At 42.7% G+C, this 16,036-nt stretch overlaps 1 protein-coding gene across 5 annotated transcripts in view; it reads right to left on the reverse strand.

Moving 5' to 3' along the window:
- FARP1 (FERM, ARH/RhoGEF and pleckstrin domain protein 1) overlaps positions 1–16,036 on the reverse strand; it is a 223,677-nt gene that overhangs the window by 23,765 nt on the left and 183,876 nt on the right. For 3 of the 5 annotated variants that reach the window (XM_054056106.1, XM_054056104.1, XM_054056101.1), the window contains exons 14-16: positions 12,544–12,734; positions 10,576–10,665; positions 8,252–8,385 (exon numbers count right to left, since the gene is read on the reverse strand). In XM_054056106.1, coding sequence (XP_053912081.1) covers positions 8,252–8,385; positions 10,576–10,665; positions 12,544–12,734 — 415 coding nt within the window. The remainder of the gene's footprint in view (positions 1–8,251; positions 8,386–10,575; positions 10,666–12,543; positions 12,735–16,036) is intronic. The other 2 variants (XM_054056105.1, XM_054056103.1) reach the window with 1 other exon arrangement.

Here is a 16,036-nt window from a genome sequence, read left to right on the forward strand (position 1 = left end):
TTTGCAACAGAGAGAATTTTCCCACTGGGGATGGTGCATACGCATGTAGGCTGTGATGTAGAGCAAAGGGGCAGGGAAAGGTAAAGCCAGTCATGGGAGAACATGACGGCTTCACATCTGCCTCCATCCTCCGATCCAGCCAGCTCTCTGACTGGACTCCACAAAGTAACCCCTATGCTACACTCTGCTCTTCCCCAGGGCTTCAATGTGCAAATCCTAAGTAAACAAGAAGAAAAGAAACCCTAAGAAAACAGCATCCAAATACACGGAATATGAAAATAAGAACGAAACAGCCAACCCGTCAGATGGTGTCTTACTGCTTCAACAGTCCAAAGCAGAGCAGCAGTGAAGAGAGCTCTCCCTGTGGTGTATGTTTTGATTAACAACACTCAGCTTGCTGGGGGGGAGGAAGAAGCTGCTCATTCGTTGTGCATCGATGGCTAAATTGTTCTTCTTACTCCTTATTTTCACGGGTCACTGTTTGAACACAGTATCTATCTGCCAGTGACAGGGGTCTGAGCCGAGGGACTAAGTTCTTACAAATTTCCATCAGGAGGTGATTTATGACCCTCAGCTCCAAAGACTATGTAGGAGCTGTTTTCCCCACACATAATGTGCCCCCACTCCACTGACATTGTGTGGGGAGGTCTAAAGCCACTGAAAATCATGCAGAACCCAGTTTTCACCAAATAGGCCCTTCCTTTTTACAGGAATGCAAGAGTACAATTGCAAGCAAGGAGAAGGAGACCAATTTTTATACCTGATAAGAAACTCGGGCATTACTTTATAAGTATTACTAAAATGGCCATGAGTTTGACTTACAGTGGCTGCACAAGCAGCTATGCTAGATTTTCAAATTACATAAGCTTCTCAGCATACGTCACTGAAAAATGAATGGAGAAAAAAATAGCAAGATGGCCTACTCTAACCTCAATCATCTAGGAATGCTAGAAGGAACAGAAATTCAACGGCGATGGTGGGAAGGCAAGGAAGGGCAAAGGGAGGTGGTTGAGTCACCATTCCTGGAGATATTTAAAAGGTGGGTAGATTAAATGTGCAAGGATGTGGTTTAGTAGCAGACAAGCATGGTTGGACTCGATGATCTCCAAGGTCTTTTCCAACCAAGTAACACTATGATTCTATGATTGATTCTGTGATTGAAGGAGAGATATCTCAACATATTTTATTTTTTCCCAGGTGAACACAAAAAAACTTTGATTGCAGCCCTTCAACTGCAGAACAAAACCCCTCACAATTGCTGTAAATTACATTTACAGTGTGTGCCCTTCCATTACTTACTCAGGACCAGCATCTTCCTCCTCCTGGATACTATAGCTTATCTTTGAGCACTTACACACTTCTGACTGTTTAATGAGTCTTACTAACTAAAGTTCTAAAACTATGAAATAACTCGAACATTCTCCATCATAACTGCCTTGTGAACAGGAGGAACATTTTGTAACTGGAAAAGAAGAGTCAAAAAAAGCAAAGCATTCTCTTCCCTGCTCACACCGTGCTATTACACAGTGTCTCTTATTTCCCTGCCTTTTCCAGATGATGCTGCAGCTGTCCTTTCAATAGTAAGTGGTGCATGAAACACTGCTCAGAGTCTAAGAAATGTACTGAAGCCACTAGAGCTTCCTAGAGTCCCACCAAGCCTTCGGAGAGTGTGCACACGTACGCATCATTAATGCTTGTAAACGGTAAGAAATCAAAGCAAGTTACACCATCACAGGGAAATATACTGAAAACACAACAACATTTCATACCTTGCTGTGGTACCTGCTTCATACCTTGTCAGAGGCGATCGTGGCTGTATCCTGCCAGGGAGAGCTGCAGAGATGAATGCGATGTAGCTCTGGGTGTGACTAATAGATTGTAGATAAACTATTTCTCTCCCATCATTTCAAATTCATTTGGATGTAGCATGGCTGTAATCCCCAGAAGCACCCAAAACAGACATCAGCCATGCAAGCTGCCCTCTCGAGAGTGAGTGCAATGCACTGGCAACGAGCTCCTCTTAATGTCTTTGTCTCAGGAATCTGCACTGCGTGACTCTGAGATTTATACTACAAATACATACTTCATATCCATACACAGGACAAAGACACTTTTGAAACTGTTCTCTTCATCTCTCTTCACCAGGCACGCAGAACCTGCTGAACAGTCAGCACTTGTGCATTTAAGGCATATAAGGACTGCTGTCTTGTTTATATAAACTGTTCATCAGGCTGTTCTTTGCAAGTACTACTTCCCAAACAAAAAATGGTTAATAAATCAACATTTATCTCATCTTCTTACACCTCCTCAAGTGCTTTTTATTACAGGTTTTCAAACTGGCTTCCCTGAATCCTGATTGAGCCTCTTCCTTTCATATGCTAAGATCTAAGAGCTTTTTTTTTTTTCCAAATTACCACCAGCCACACATTTCTCAGACACAACTGGTAACACTGAGTAGCAGCTTTCCTCGGAATTGCTTGTGAGCTGGGAGTCAAATTACTGCCTTCCCTGGCAGAAGGTAAGGCTGCCTGCATTTCTGGAAATTACTAGTACTTTTTCTTCCTAGCACACGGATAATGCCCAAAATGCAGATTCACACTACCTGATAAGCCTTCCTAGAGCAGAAAAGGCTATCTTGGCATGTGCTAGCATTGCTCTCTGCAGTGCTTAGCAGTCAACCGAGGGGGAAATTTATGATCTTCCATTTGCCACCTTTCCTCAGAATTTACAGAAACGTTTGGAAACTTGTAATAAAGACATTTAAAGGGGTGTGGGAAGATGAGCTCAATTTTTTTGGCTGGAAAATGATGTTTGTGGCCCAAACGAATAGCCTGTGAAACAGCTTAGATAAATGAAGGACAAATACCTAACTGGCTTCTCAGTTTCAACTGGCCAGATGTTAACAAAGCATGTCATGCTCTGCCTCCACTGCCCACATCTCCTCCTCCTTGACATAAAATCTCTCAGGCCCTGGGAAATGGGAGCCAGCTTTAAGTCACTGAGATACGTATCCTACATTTCCTCCCAGCAAAAAGCATTGGAAACTCCTGGCCTTGCACCTAAAGCCTTGCTGAGGCTGGAAGAGCCCTGGTAGGCAGAAGCTGGGTGCTCAGGTGCTCCATGCACCTCTCCTGGCCCTGATAGCACTGTTCCCTCTCCCATCTCTTGCAGCTTCCTGCTCTTCTTTTCTCCTCCTCCCTCACTGTGGGAGGGGGCAGAGCTCCATGCCTGCCTGGTGCCAAAGGTCATCCTTCCTCTCCTCAAACCACAGAGCCTCTAGTGGGATATTTTCACTTGGTTCCAGGAACATGGTCAGTCTCGTGAACAAAGGGCTCAGCACAGTTGGGGCAACTGATAGGGTTCATGGGCTACTTCACTGACCCAGCAACAGCACAGGCAGGGCAGAGACACTCACCAGACCATGGTATGACTGATCTTAGGATGCTGGGCAACAAAACCACCAGGAATCTGTTCAGTTTCATGGCCAGCAACAAACTCTGGCCTTGAAAAACTCAGCAACTTCCTATTTTCTGCAGTTGGCTATCTGTGTCAGCATCAATTCATGTCTTGTTAAAAACTTTCTCACTGTGCACTAGACACGAGATCTGCTGCTCTGAGGAAATGCAGTACTAAAGTGAAAAAGGGGTGGATTGTGTAAAGAAACAAATCAGACCTGCCAGAATCTATAACTGAATCAAAAGAACACCAGCCCCTAAGATGTTCAGTAGGAAACCGTCTGCCTTTGACAGCAGATTCAAATGGTTCAGGAGCCTTCCAGCAAGCCAGCGATGCTTTTAATAATGTACATAACCTGAACTTCTTTGAGTCAAATACTTGAAGTCTATAGATGTTTTAACAAATTAAAAGCCCAGAACCATCTAACAATCATTAGGTGCAATCCTCCCCTGGCCTTGCTCTCCTCATTTGTAGGGCATCAGCTTCAATGTGATCCAGGTCCTAAGAGACCAGGGAATGGCTTCCTGTAAGAGCTTTCAACACACAGCACAAAGGTTTGAAACAAATCTTAGGCAAGCACACTAATGATGTCTAGGCAGAGCGAGCAGGCTGAACTGCATATTAAGCTGATACAACCCAGCATCCTGCTCACTGGGGGATCACAGATGAGTGCTTGTGGAAAGCCCTTCCTCTCAGACAAGCTCCCGCAACACACACCTCGTAGCTAGGGGCTTCCAGTAGTTTGAAAAAGTCCTCAATCCCTTCATTGAAAGGCCCACCCTCTGACAAATGCAGAGCATGCTCATGTCTCAGGACAAGGTCCCATCTTCCTCCATTCTCCACCTGCCTGGAAATTTAAAAAGAGCTGACATAGAAGACTCAGATTTAAATGCGTTGGCTTGAATCCTGCCTCCACCTGCCTGCGGCAGTGCCACCACCTCAGCCAGGCCTGTGAGGAGCTACATAGCTGATGCAGAGGCTCTGGCAGTGGTGGTGAATAGAGACCCGCTGGTTAAAAACCACCTGGGGTTGAAGACAGAGGTACAATCATGATGGTACAGGCATTGAGTTAAGTGACCTTGAGCACACTGCTGGAAATACCCTACCACGTTGCCACCAGCTCCTTCTACACGTTGAGGGGCTGTTTATTTTTGTCACTCAGTGCTTAATTAAACAGTAGTCTCTATAGGATAGTTTATTGCGTGCAGCTTATTTCAGCATCTGTCACGTAATATAAAAACACCAACACCTCCAAAATAACACCTGCTAGCAAATCCGTCTCCCTTACTAAGGCACGTGTTCAAATCTTCCAGAACTTGAAAAGCAAGTAGTATCTACAATGGTGGCATTACTTAGGTAAATCCATGCTGTCGGTTGCAAACTGGACACAGAGCAGGGGCAAGAAGGTGACTGCATTTCTGCCAAATGAATCAGAGCAGCTGACAGACAATTCCCAATGGCTTTACGCTAACTGGAAGGACACGCAATAGCTGAGCTGGCAAAGTCAGAAGGAGATGCCCAGCTGGGACACAGTTACCTCAGCAGAATATTTTTTAACAAATTTGGATTGCAGAGTAACTTTGTAGCAGGTCAGCACTTCATATCATAAGGTAGTTGCAGTTTAAATATTATATCAGGAGCCTTAAGCTGATGTTTACAGTTCTGTGAAACCACAGCATTGCATACTGGCTTTGACTGGGACAGTTAATTCTCTTCATTATAGTTTGTATGGGGTTGTGTTTTGTATTTGTGCTGAAAACAGTGCTAAGTCAGGGATGTACTATCAGTAATCTAGAGGAAGAGATTGAGTGCTCCCTCGGTAAATTTGCTGACGCTAAGTTTGGCAGGAGTGTTGAACTGCTAGAGGAAAGGCAGGCTCAACAGAGGGACCTGGACAGGCTGGATTGATGGGCTGAGGTCAGTTATATGGGGCTCAACAAGGCCAAGTGCCAGGTCCTGCACTGGGATCACAACAATCCCATGCAGCTCTACGGGCTTGGGAAGAGTTGCTGGAAAGCTGCCTGGTGGAAAAGGACCTGGCAGTGCTGGTCAACAGCTGGCTGAGTATGAGACAACCATGTGCCCAAGTGGCCAAGAAGGCCAATGGCATCTTGGCTTGTATCAAGAATGGTGTGGCCAGCAGGACCGGTGAAGTGATTGTGGCCCTGTACTTGGCACTGGTGAGGCTGCACCTCAAATACCCTGTTCAGTTTTGGGCCCCTCAGTGCAAGAAGTACATTGAGATGCTGGAGTGTGTCCAGACAAGGGTGAGGAAGCTGGTGAAGGGTTTGGAGCACAAGTCTTACAAGGAGTGACTGAAGGAACTGGGGCTGTTTAATGCGGAGAAAAGGAGGCTGAGGGGAGACCTTGTCATCCTCTAAAACTACCTGAAAGGAGGCTGTGTTGAGGCCGGTGTTGGTCTCTTCTCCCAAGTAACAAGTTACAAGATGAGAGAAAATGGCCTCAAGCTGCATCAGAGGAGGTTTAGGTTAGATGTTATGAAATATTATTACAATGAGAGGGTTGTCAAGCAGTGGAATAGGCTGTCCAGGGAAGTGCTGGAGTCACCATCCCTGGAGGTATTTAGAAGATGTATGGATGTGGCACTTAGAGACTCGGTTTAGTGGCAGACTTGGCAGTATTTGGTTTATGGGTGGACTTGATGATCTTAAAGGTCTTTTCCAACCCAATCAAGTTGGTGATTCTATGTTTTAGTCACTGCTGAGCAGTGCTTACACAGAGTCAAGGCCTTTTCTCCCTCTCATACCACTCCACCAGTGAGCAGGCTGGAGGTGCACAAGAAGTTGGGGGCATGCGGCTAGGACAGCTGACTCCAGCTGACCAAAGGGTATTCCACAGCATATGATATCATGGTCAACAATAAAAGGCTGGGAGAAGAAAAGGGAAGGGGTGAGGCATTTGGAGTGATGGCGTTTGTCTTGTCAAGTAACTGTTAACTGTGACGGAGCCTTGCTTTCCTGGAGATGGTTAAACACCTGCCTGCCGATGGGAAGCAGTGAATGAATTTCTTGTTTGGTTTTGCTTGTGTGCATTAGTTTTGCTTTACCTATTGAACTGTTTTTATCTTAACCCACAAGTTTTCTCACTTTTACCCTTGCAATTCTCTCCCCTACCCCACCGAGAAGGGGTGAGCAAGTGGTTGTGTTGCTGGCTTGTGTCCCAGGGAGACACAACAAAAAGCTACTAAACAAAAGGTTTACTCAGCTCTAAGAAAAGGAACTTGGACAAACAAAATAAAATCATGGAAAGTCTAAAAGCCTAAACATTTTTTTTTTCTTTTAACATACATTCCCCCACTTACTACAATGCCGTCTTTCAACAGCAGGCTGTTAGTGCAGCATCAAACAAGTTTTGAAAAACATCACACCCAAACACGAATCTGGCATCCACCTGTAATGCCCCCAGCAACAAGGAGGATTCAGGGGGAATCTCTTTCAACATGTGCCCTAGGAATCAGCAACCATCAAACTCACTAGATAAGATTGGTTTCCTAAGAGAACAGAACTTGTCCCTTTATTAACCGTATAAATTTTCCTTTGGTCACCACGTAACCTTAACCTCAGCTATTTAGGGATTAACCACAACTACCAATAAACCTATACAACGGTTGGAGAAACAATCACTATTTTATAACATTAGCAAGAGCCTTCTTGAGGTACCTGCAACAAATGTTCCTTACTGGAAAGTAACTAACACCAGTAAGAATCCTGAATGGATTAAAATCATGGGCAGAGTTGCTGTGTCGCACATGCTTTAGGAGTAACCTTACTGCAAGCTTCAACCAGAGTCCCGGGTGAGGACATCAGCTCTGTGAGGCAGTGTCACATTCCCCTCTTTCCAGAAAATTCCTGCTAATTCTGGAACAGTGCAGGGTGGGTTTGGATAGCACTAGTCCGCAATGTGTTGTGCTCTCAACCAATGACCTTGCTCATCACATCAGAATAGTCAAAGTTACACGCTCTAAGATTGCATTTTGCTTTTGTTTTGATTAATTAGTTTGATTAATTAATTAGCACTCACCAGGCCTGATCTGCTTTCACACAATTTCTCATTGTCACTTTTCTAACTCAGAAAGAGAAGTTGGACTCCCAGCACCAAAAATAAACTACCAAAAAATGCCTACACAGAGCAAGACAATCTAGTCAGGTCTAATGGCAGCAAGGAGAAGGCTTCTAGAAGTGTGCTGCCTCTGCTCAGATATCAGTGGTCAAATGAGGTGCATTAAGAGTCTTGCCAGAGAACAATTAGTCACTTCATAGCTATTTCACTAAAATGCCATGTTTTACAGCCACTATTATGCTAAGGATAGATAATTTTTTCATCTGGTGTCCTCTTCTAACACTCTGTCTCTGTGTAAAGTGCACTCTAGACCCTGAGAGTGTCAAAGCCGTAGTACTGCAGAATAGGAAGCTGCTGTCTGAAACCCCCATAGCCTACACCTATTTGATGGAAACAGAACTTGGTCCTTCGCCGCGCTCTCTGCAAGCCTTGCTTGCAACACGTTTTTCAGAAAAGCCACCATAGAGGAACACTGACATTTGGCAAGAGAAAGCTTCATCCAGAATTATCATCTCATTTGCATACCTGACTGAGGTACCCTAACAACTGAGTTTGTCAAGTAAACACAAACAAAGAATGATTCAACATACCCAGTCTGTTAATAACCAACATCTGTGACTTTCACAAATGAATCACTATAGTGATCACAGAGAGTTAGGGAATGCAAAAATGCTAAACAGCATGAAATAACAAAGCTAAATAAAAAACATCTTACCACAGAGCAAGTCTCTGCTCAATTTCCTTTAGAAAACCCGTGTGAAATTTGTGCAAAGGTTCGAAGTTGGAGAAAATAAGATTTTTCAGTGTTTCAGGCATGCAATCTTCTTTACTCACTGCACTCTGAAACCACTACAAAGAAAAAAGAAGCAAAATTATCAGTAGGGTGGAATGCAGCAGGCATGATTGTTTGCTGTCTTTATACACCTAACCCAGTAAGGACCTTATTTAGCTGGCACTAGGAATACAACCCAGGCTACTCCTGACACTCCTACAGGCTGAAGTGGTGCTCTTATCAGTGGTCAGGACCCGCATAGTTAAAAAAAAAACAACTCCCTTTTCCTTTGCCATCAATGATCGAATCTTCAAAATTCTTTTCAACCCAAACTGATTGGTCAATACAAACTGATTTGCAAATGCTGCAACAGAAAGAGTATTGCAACATTCGCAACACTTGCAACCATTCCAGTAAAAATAAAAATATGCTCTGCATTTCCTTTTGCTGAGTTCTGTCTCGAATCCCTTTGACAGCGAGCTGGTACAGTGAGCACTCAAACCCACTTTGTTGTGTGTGGACACAGAACATTATGCACTTTGCAAAGTGAACAAGTAGAAGGTAATTTGCACTTCCAAGGCAGGATGCTAACAGCAGAAAATAGGAGAGTCAGCATCAAGCACTGTTAAGACTGCAATAGGCTTCTGCTCGGTTTTGCTCCCCCTTCTGCTTATTTCACTCTAGTAGACACAAGAGTGATGTAAAGCCATAGGACTTGGGGGCTCACCAAAGTGCCACAGACTATTATATTCCTTGTGCTAACACTACTACCCCTCCTCACTCACTGGGGGGGTTCCAGCTATGCCTAAAATGCTGTTGGGACCATAGAAGGCTGTTACAGAAGTCTTCATTGACACTGCATCAGTTGGAGCTGACCCAGACCTGGGATAAAGAAAGAACTCTCCCAAGCCTCCCTCTTCCCAGCTTTATCTCTGCAGTGAGCAAAGCTAAGGCTGAAGAACTGCACACCTACCAAATCTCAAAATCCATGCAGAACACTAGTTTCTTCCGTCTTTTCCAATGATACTGGCTTCTTGTTTACTTCCAGTGGCCTCCTGGGCCAGACACCTGTGAGGCACAGCTGGTGGGCCTGATAAGTAAGTAGCTCAGAGCCAGTTGTATGCCTTCAGGTGACATAGTAAATTCAAATTTGCCTAACACAAGAATAAAGCCCAGGGTGGGAACTGGGATTTAGCTCTGAAGAGCTAAAACTTTCTGTTTCTGCAGTCACTGGGTGAAACAGAAGATGAAGACAGCATACCTGCTGTTGAGACTCCAGTGATGAGCACCACCCCATGGAACCTGACCTCTCCCCTCATCGGCCTGGCTTCCCTAGAAAGCCATGGTAAGTAGGCAGTGGAGCCACAGCTATCTTGCTGCTTGTAACAACCATGCTGCTCCAGCCTACATTGGTTATGTCTAAGCTGGCATCAGATCAGCTGTGTCTGTCATGTGGGCTCCTGGGACAGATGAGAAGCTGGGGAGAAGTCTCTTCCTGTTTCCCAGCTGGTATCAGCAGACTCTCCCCTGCAGCATGTCCTCATTACCACAACACTCAATGCAGAAGGTGGCAATGCACCTCACAGAGTTTCACACAATGAGTGATTGAAGAGCTGGGAGGTCTGGAGCTGACAGCCCTGCTGAAATACCATGAGAGGTTTTGGATCCAGTGGCCTTCTATAGACAACTGTTATTTAAGGCCAAACCTTGTGCACATTACTCTTGGAAGTTAAACAAGACTATTGGTGTGTGTGTATTTGCCTTGGTGATTTTAATAATCACACTCCTCTGATCAAATCAATGACTCATTTAACAGACAGTTTCACTTACTGAAAAATCAGAATCATTCAAACAGGTACTCCATAATATTTCATATTCAATGGAGGGCATTTGATCCAGGAGAAAATGTTTGTATGTCTCCCTAGGGAGCTACTTCAGTTAGAAGAGAAGTCACTGAAAACCCACAGGCATTTTTAGTAATTACAACCACAAAGTATGAGAGCAAGAAAAAATAACTGAACTGTGTCCCAAGTTCCTCAACCTGATACAGTTTCATAGTGCATGTTACTAACCACAGTGCAAACCTCTACTTTCCGCTTTTTCTGTTATTTCCTCCCCAGAGCTGTACTCTTGTGTACTGTGGAGAATACCTACAGTGCAGAATATAAAAGTAGCATGGAACAGCTAAGATGTTAAATGGAGCAGATGAAATACTAGTGCTGACTAGAGCTTCACATGCTTCATGAGTAATGCTCAAGTAAACATACCGATGTGATGACTTCAAGGTCCTTCAGGTATGTTCGTTCTGTGGTCGCTACTTCTTTAGCAATGAAGTAAGCTTTCTCAGTCGGGAATCTCTGAAAATTGCAAACACATTAGGTTTTCATCTGCTTTTATGGAGCTGCTTTCTGTAGGAAAAAACTGCGGACAACAATCACCAAGACAGTTACAAACCAATGACCCTTGCTTGTGGTTTCTGTGACTCATGCTTGAGTGTTTCTAAGCCCTGAAGCCCTGTAAACAATCCTTCCTTGCAAACACAAGAGAATAAGCACTTTCTACAGATTCTTGAGAGACCTTTTTTCCGCTAAGGTGTTTTCTGTGGCTTTGGTGTGCTGATGTTCCTTTCATCTCATTCCACATATCTAGAGCAGGACGTATTCTGAAGTTCGCAAAGAAATCCTTTGCAGGCTAGATAATCATTTGAATCAAATTTGGCAAATGTCAGACTTGACAAAATGACAAAAAAAATAGTGCCCGATTATTATGTTTCATTATCAGGGTAAGAATCCACACTAAAATTTCTCTAAAAAAACAACAAAAAAGAAATCCTTAAGAGTTCCCCAGTGCAGCTGGACAACCTAACAGTAGCAGATGGGAAAAATTTTAGGGTAAGCAACAAATTTCAAATTTTGGGAAAAAGGTCCCAAATCCTCCTGTGTTATCCAGGAGCCAAAAGTGGTTTTGATCTCCTAATTCTGCAGAGCGGAAGGATTCGAATTGATCTTGCCCTGTGTTGCTCAGGAAACAAAAAGGAAGAGCAAAACATCCATAGATCTTTTGCTTCTACGTATCCTCCCTGAACACCAAAGAAGCAGAGAACGCACTAGAAAAGGGTGCAAGGGAAGACTGTATGGACATTTGCTAGTCAGTATACAACTCCAGAGGAACCATCATACCCTGGTATAACTTACAGCTGTCCCTGGCTGCTGTAACCTGGACTGACACAGAGAATCATGAGTCTTTTAACTGATTCTTAGTTTCTCAAATTTCTCTCACATATCTTGCGAAGTATGCACTGTGGTAAAAGAGATCTTCCTTACACATGCTCTCACTTTCCAGTAAAGCCACCTGAGTTCCTGCCTTCTACCCCTGGAGATGCTCCAAGCTCAGGAGAAAAAGCAGGCAACAGAGGGACAAAATCAACACCCTCTCACCCTGCAGCACAGGAGGTAGGAGTCAGCAGACACTGAGAACACTCTGGCTGTGACAGTCTCACTTCTGTCTTCAAAAAGCAGTTTTGGATGCTCCCTTATGGCTGTGCTGCAATGATGGGGCTGAGCCAACACTCACAGATGAATGCTGAAGGCTGTGGCTCAAAGACAGCACTTTCTACTCCCCAAACCAAATGGTCCCAGTGGTGCTCCCAGGGGAGACAGACTGGAGAGCTAGGCACAGGCTCCTGCACAGGCTCAATGCTGTTCCTTTTCCTTTTGTCACCTGGAAATTTTCCCTCCAATGATACATCAGAGTTGACTGTTTTGTTACAACAAACTACCAAACTCCACTCCTTAAGAACAAGCTAGATTTCGAGGAGATCCCGTCGAAACCAGCTCTTAAAGGTTGCAACAAACAGGACTGGCCCAGATTTATCTAACATTAACCTTAGGGACACAGAGCTACCCATCTTCTCTCTGCTACTTAAAGAGGAGCTGGGGTCCCTAACCTCTGCACGTCTGTTGAGGAGTATGAATGCAGGGCACTGAGCCCTCAGCCACAGCAGTTCTATGTTTCTGGCCAGATCCGCTCCAAATTGTTGAGTTTGGCCTCAAGAGCACAGGGATGCTCTTGGACACACTATGACTGAGGACAGCAGATACCAAGTAAACCGACTCAAGTTATTTGTGTGGATCTATGATAAGGAATCTACAGGGGATCTAGATATTAGACACTTTAACAAACAGCAGTAGAGACAAGACAAACAAAAAAGCCAAGGCCAACTGCTTCCACCTTACCTTTTTCTTGACCTCTTCCTCATCATCAGTCCTGATGCATGATGGGTCATTCAGCAAAGGGCTGATCAAGGGAGATGACTGCTTGGCATCAGGGCTCAAGTTGGGAGACAAAGACATATTTGCCACTGATGGTCCTCCTTGGGAATTGATGGAAAGCTCTGAAAGGTGAGGGCTGCCAGTCAGAGAACCTGCTAAAAGAAATGGTAAAAGAGAAATCAGTTAGGACAAGCTTCCCCTAGAAAGTACAAAAAAAAAAAAGAGTATCTTAAGTTGCAGCATGTGAAATTACCCTACAAGACACAGCCTTTGGGTCCTCAAACTAGTCTAAATGGACCTGCATCCACTTGCATTAACCAAGGGACTGGAGCATCCTTTTAGCTGATGAAACTGGCTCAAATTAGTGTCTCTGTAGGGAAGGGATCCAGGCATACATGACTGAGCTGCAATATTTACTGCTAAACATCAAATTAATACCAAATTTTTCACCACTGCAATCTACTCTACGAAAGAGAATAAATACAACAATAAGGGAGTCACCCTAGGAGTGCCATTCTTTCTAGAAAAGTAGAAATTCAAAGACTGAAATCAGTACTTCATAGGGAGCTACAGGACAGCAGTTAGGACAAATTTATCTAGTGGAAGTCTAGAGAAAAAGAAACAATGACTTTCTACAGCAGTGTTGCTGCTAAGATCAGTTGGATCTAACATGAAAGGAGAAAACTACCAGTCCCCCAATTTCTACACACAACACAAGTATGTATATTATACCTTGTAGGTCTTCGCATGCTCCTCTGATTGTTTGGGATGGAAATGCTAGCATTACATTTACATAAGAAAAGCAACACTTTTAGCGCACAAAGCATGACAACTTCAGGTAATCACAGATATAAAGTCCCATTTAATTTTGGATTAAAAATATTAAAGAATTAGACAATTAATGACACTTCCATGGATTCATATTCACTACATCAAATATTACTGAAATTAGAATTTTGTCTTCTGGGAGGCAGCCAGAGTACTGACTGCACAAAGGAATTGCCAAAAAATGCCCAGTGTTCTCGCAGTTATCCCCTCCTCCAAACCTCTGAAAATCTAAACCTGTTTTAGAAGATGGATCTGTTATGTGGAAGAACATTTACAGTCTGTACTGTTTTGGCATCATACATTCAAAACCAACCAAAAGAATGTGACAAGCTCCCTATTACCAGAGCTAATAGGCTGTCTAGGATCACATGTAAGACACATACATCACTGTATATAATTAAAGTCAAATACAATTTACTATCATCTCTTTATGTCCTCCCTAGATCATGATAGGTAAGTGTTCCTACTGCTACAACACAGCTGAGATACTCCAGTAAACAAAGGCACCAATAAAGATAATTAGGCTAGTAGTAAAACCTATTTATTTCCTGTAAGAATTCAAGATTTATTGCTAGAACATGAATATTTCCCAATTCCAAACCAGTTCAGGTTTATATGTCATTCCTTTGAAAAGAGAAGGAAAAAAAGAATACATTGATCAGTTTATGTGATCATGACAGTTATATAACCTATTATAAATCAAAGTTAAAGCAGTATTTGTCTGAAATAAAGGTCTGTATTATTGCAGCTAGCAAGAAAGGATTTATCAACAGTTTCACACTAAATCAATGTTCAGTGAAATTGGAGAAAATGCCACAGCTTGTTCCACAAATGTCAATTTTATTGACACTAGCACACAACTGTATACAGTGTTTTCAAAAGAAATGGAATTCATCATTAGGAAATATTGAAACAGATTAATAGCAAGGTTGTAAGGTTAAAAGTACTTAACTCTACATTACAAAAGACATAAGAAAAGTGATATCACCTCAAACATGGAAACAAAGAAATTCTGGCACTATGCCTGTCATACGACAGCAAAGAAATGATTTGCACCTCTGTGAGAAGTTCACAGGCATTACAGTCTAGAAGTTAAATAGCACCTATCTGTAATAGATAGATATAGATATATTGACATATCTACCTACCTATTTATAATCTTAGATCTAACTTCTGATGTACTGGAATTTTTACCAGTACAACTCAAGTATTTAGAACTATAAAATACCAAATGCACAATGAATTAAAAAGACTTCCTAATCTACCCTTGGAAGACACAACTTGGGAAAAGTATTATGGAAAGTATCACCACAAAATGTGCCTGGTGGCTCACAGCATTGAGTATACACTGCATTGATTAAAGACTTGCACATCAACACATCACTGACATTCTCAAAGTTGTTTTGCAGCAAGCTGAAATGCTACATCCTCCTTTTTGGTATCAATGTGGACATAAGCAGTGACAAAATCCAACCACCACCACGACCTACAAGCAAAAGCTCAGTTAGACCCCATCCACCAATATGCTGAACAAGTGAAAAATAAAGCGAGGTCTAAGAAAGTGGCTATATTACAAAAGGGACTCAAAACGTTGTTATATTTGTACATTCTGGAGCCTAATTACAACCAATACAGCCATAAAGATCAACACATTGGATGTTGCTCTGGTAAAAGCAGGAAACAAACTCATTCTGTTGTGAGAAAGTCAGTAAATCATGAAGAAATGAAAATGAAAGTTTGTTTCTCCCCCATAGCCAATCAATCAGGACATGTGTCATGCTGATGGGTCACTGCAGTGTTGCAACTTTTTCTTTTTCATGGAGGAATAAATAACCTGCATTAACCAAATGGTCTTTTCTCATTGTTTCATCTGACCTCCTGCCATAGACAAGTAGGTTCAGACAGGCTCTACTCGTGAACTACATACTGCAGAATATAAACAGAAGCAGAAGAGAGAAGAACAACCTTATTTACACCTTTTACCCTGAAGGCTTCATTGACTGACAGGCAATTATTAACACGTCAGTTGCCAGATATCAAATGGTCCTGCACAGCACTTCAGAGGCCTAAATCTTTGCGACTGATAACATGGAATTGTCTTTACTTGTACTTCAAGTGATTTATTTAGATTCAGACTTGGGCCATCTTTCAAATATAATGGAGCCAACTATATACATACAAACAAGAGGATGTCTATCTAAGGATTGCTTGAGCATATATTAAAATTATATCCTTGGTTGAGAGGGCAGGAACTAAGTATGTGCTTCAATTCTTTTCCGAGTCTAGTGTTTAGGAAGAGAAACAAACACAAGTTGATGGCAGTGGCAAATAATGAGAATGCACTTTATCACTGTATGCCAGATTAGCCCAATGATGCCAAAATACCTGGAGTGGTTCTTGGCTCCACTGATCTAGTTTACTCTCTAGATATTGAGGAAAGTGCTGCAGTAGGGACGGTAATGGAAAAGGTAAACCTTGATTGAAAGCTAACGTGAAAAAAAAAATCTAAAAACCAAAAATGGTGTTTTACACAACCACAGGACATGAAACTATGGGTTATCATCCTAGCTTCACACATATCTCAAATCACTCCTCATCAACATACATGTTCCATGTGCTAAATTAAATG

The sequence above is a fragment of the Cuculus canorus genome, chromosome 1, assembly GCF_017976375.1.
Source record: "Cuculus canorus isolate bCucCan1 chromosome 1, bCucCan1.pri, whole genome shotgun sequence".
In the NCBI taxonomy this organism is placed as follows: domain Eukaryota; kingdom Metazoa; phylum Chordata; class Aves; order Cuculiformes; family Cuculidae; genus Cuculus; species Cuculus canorus.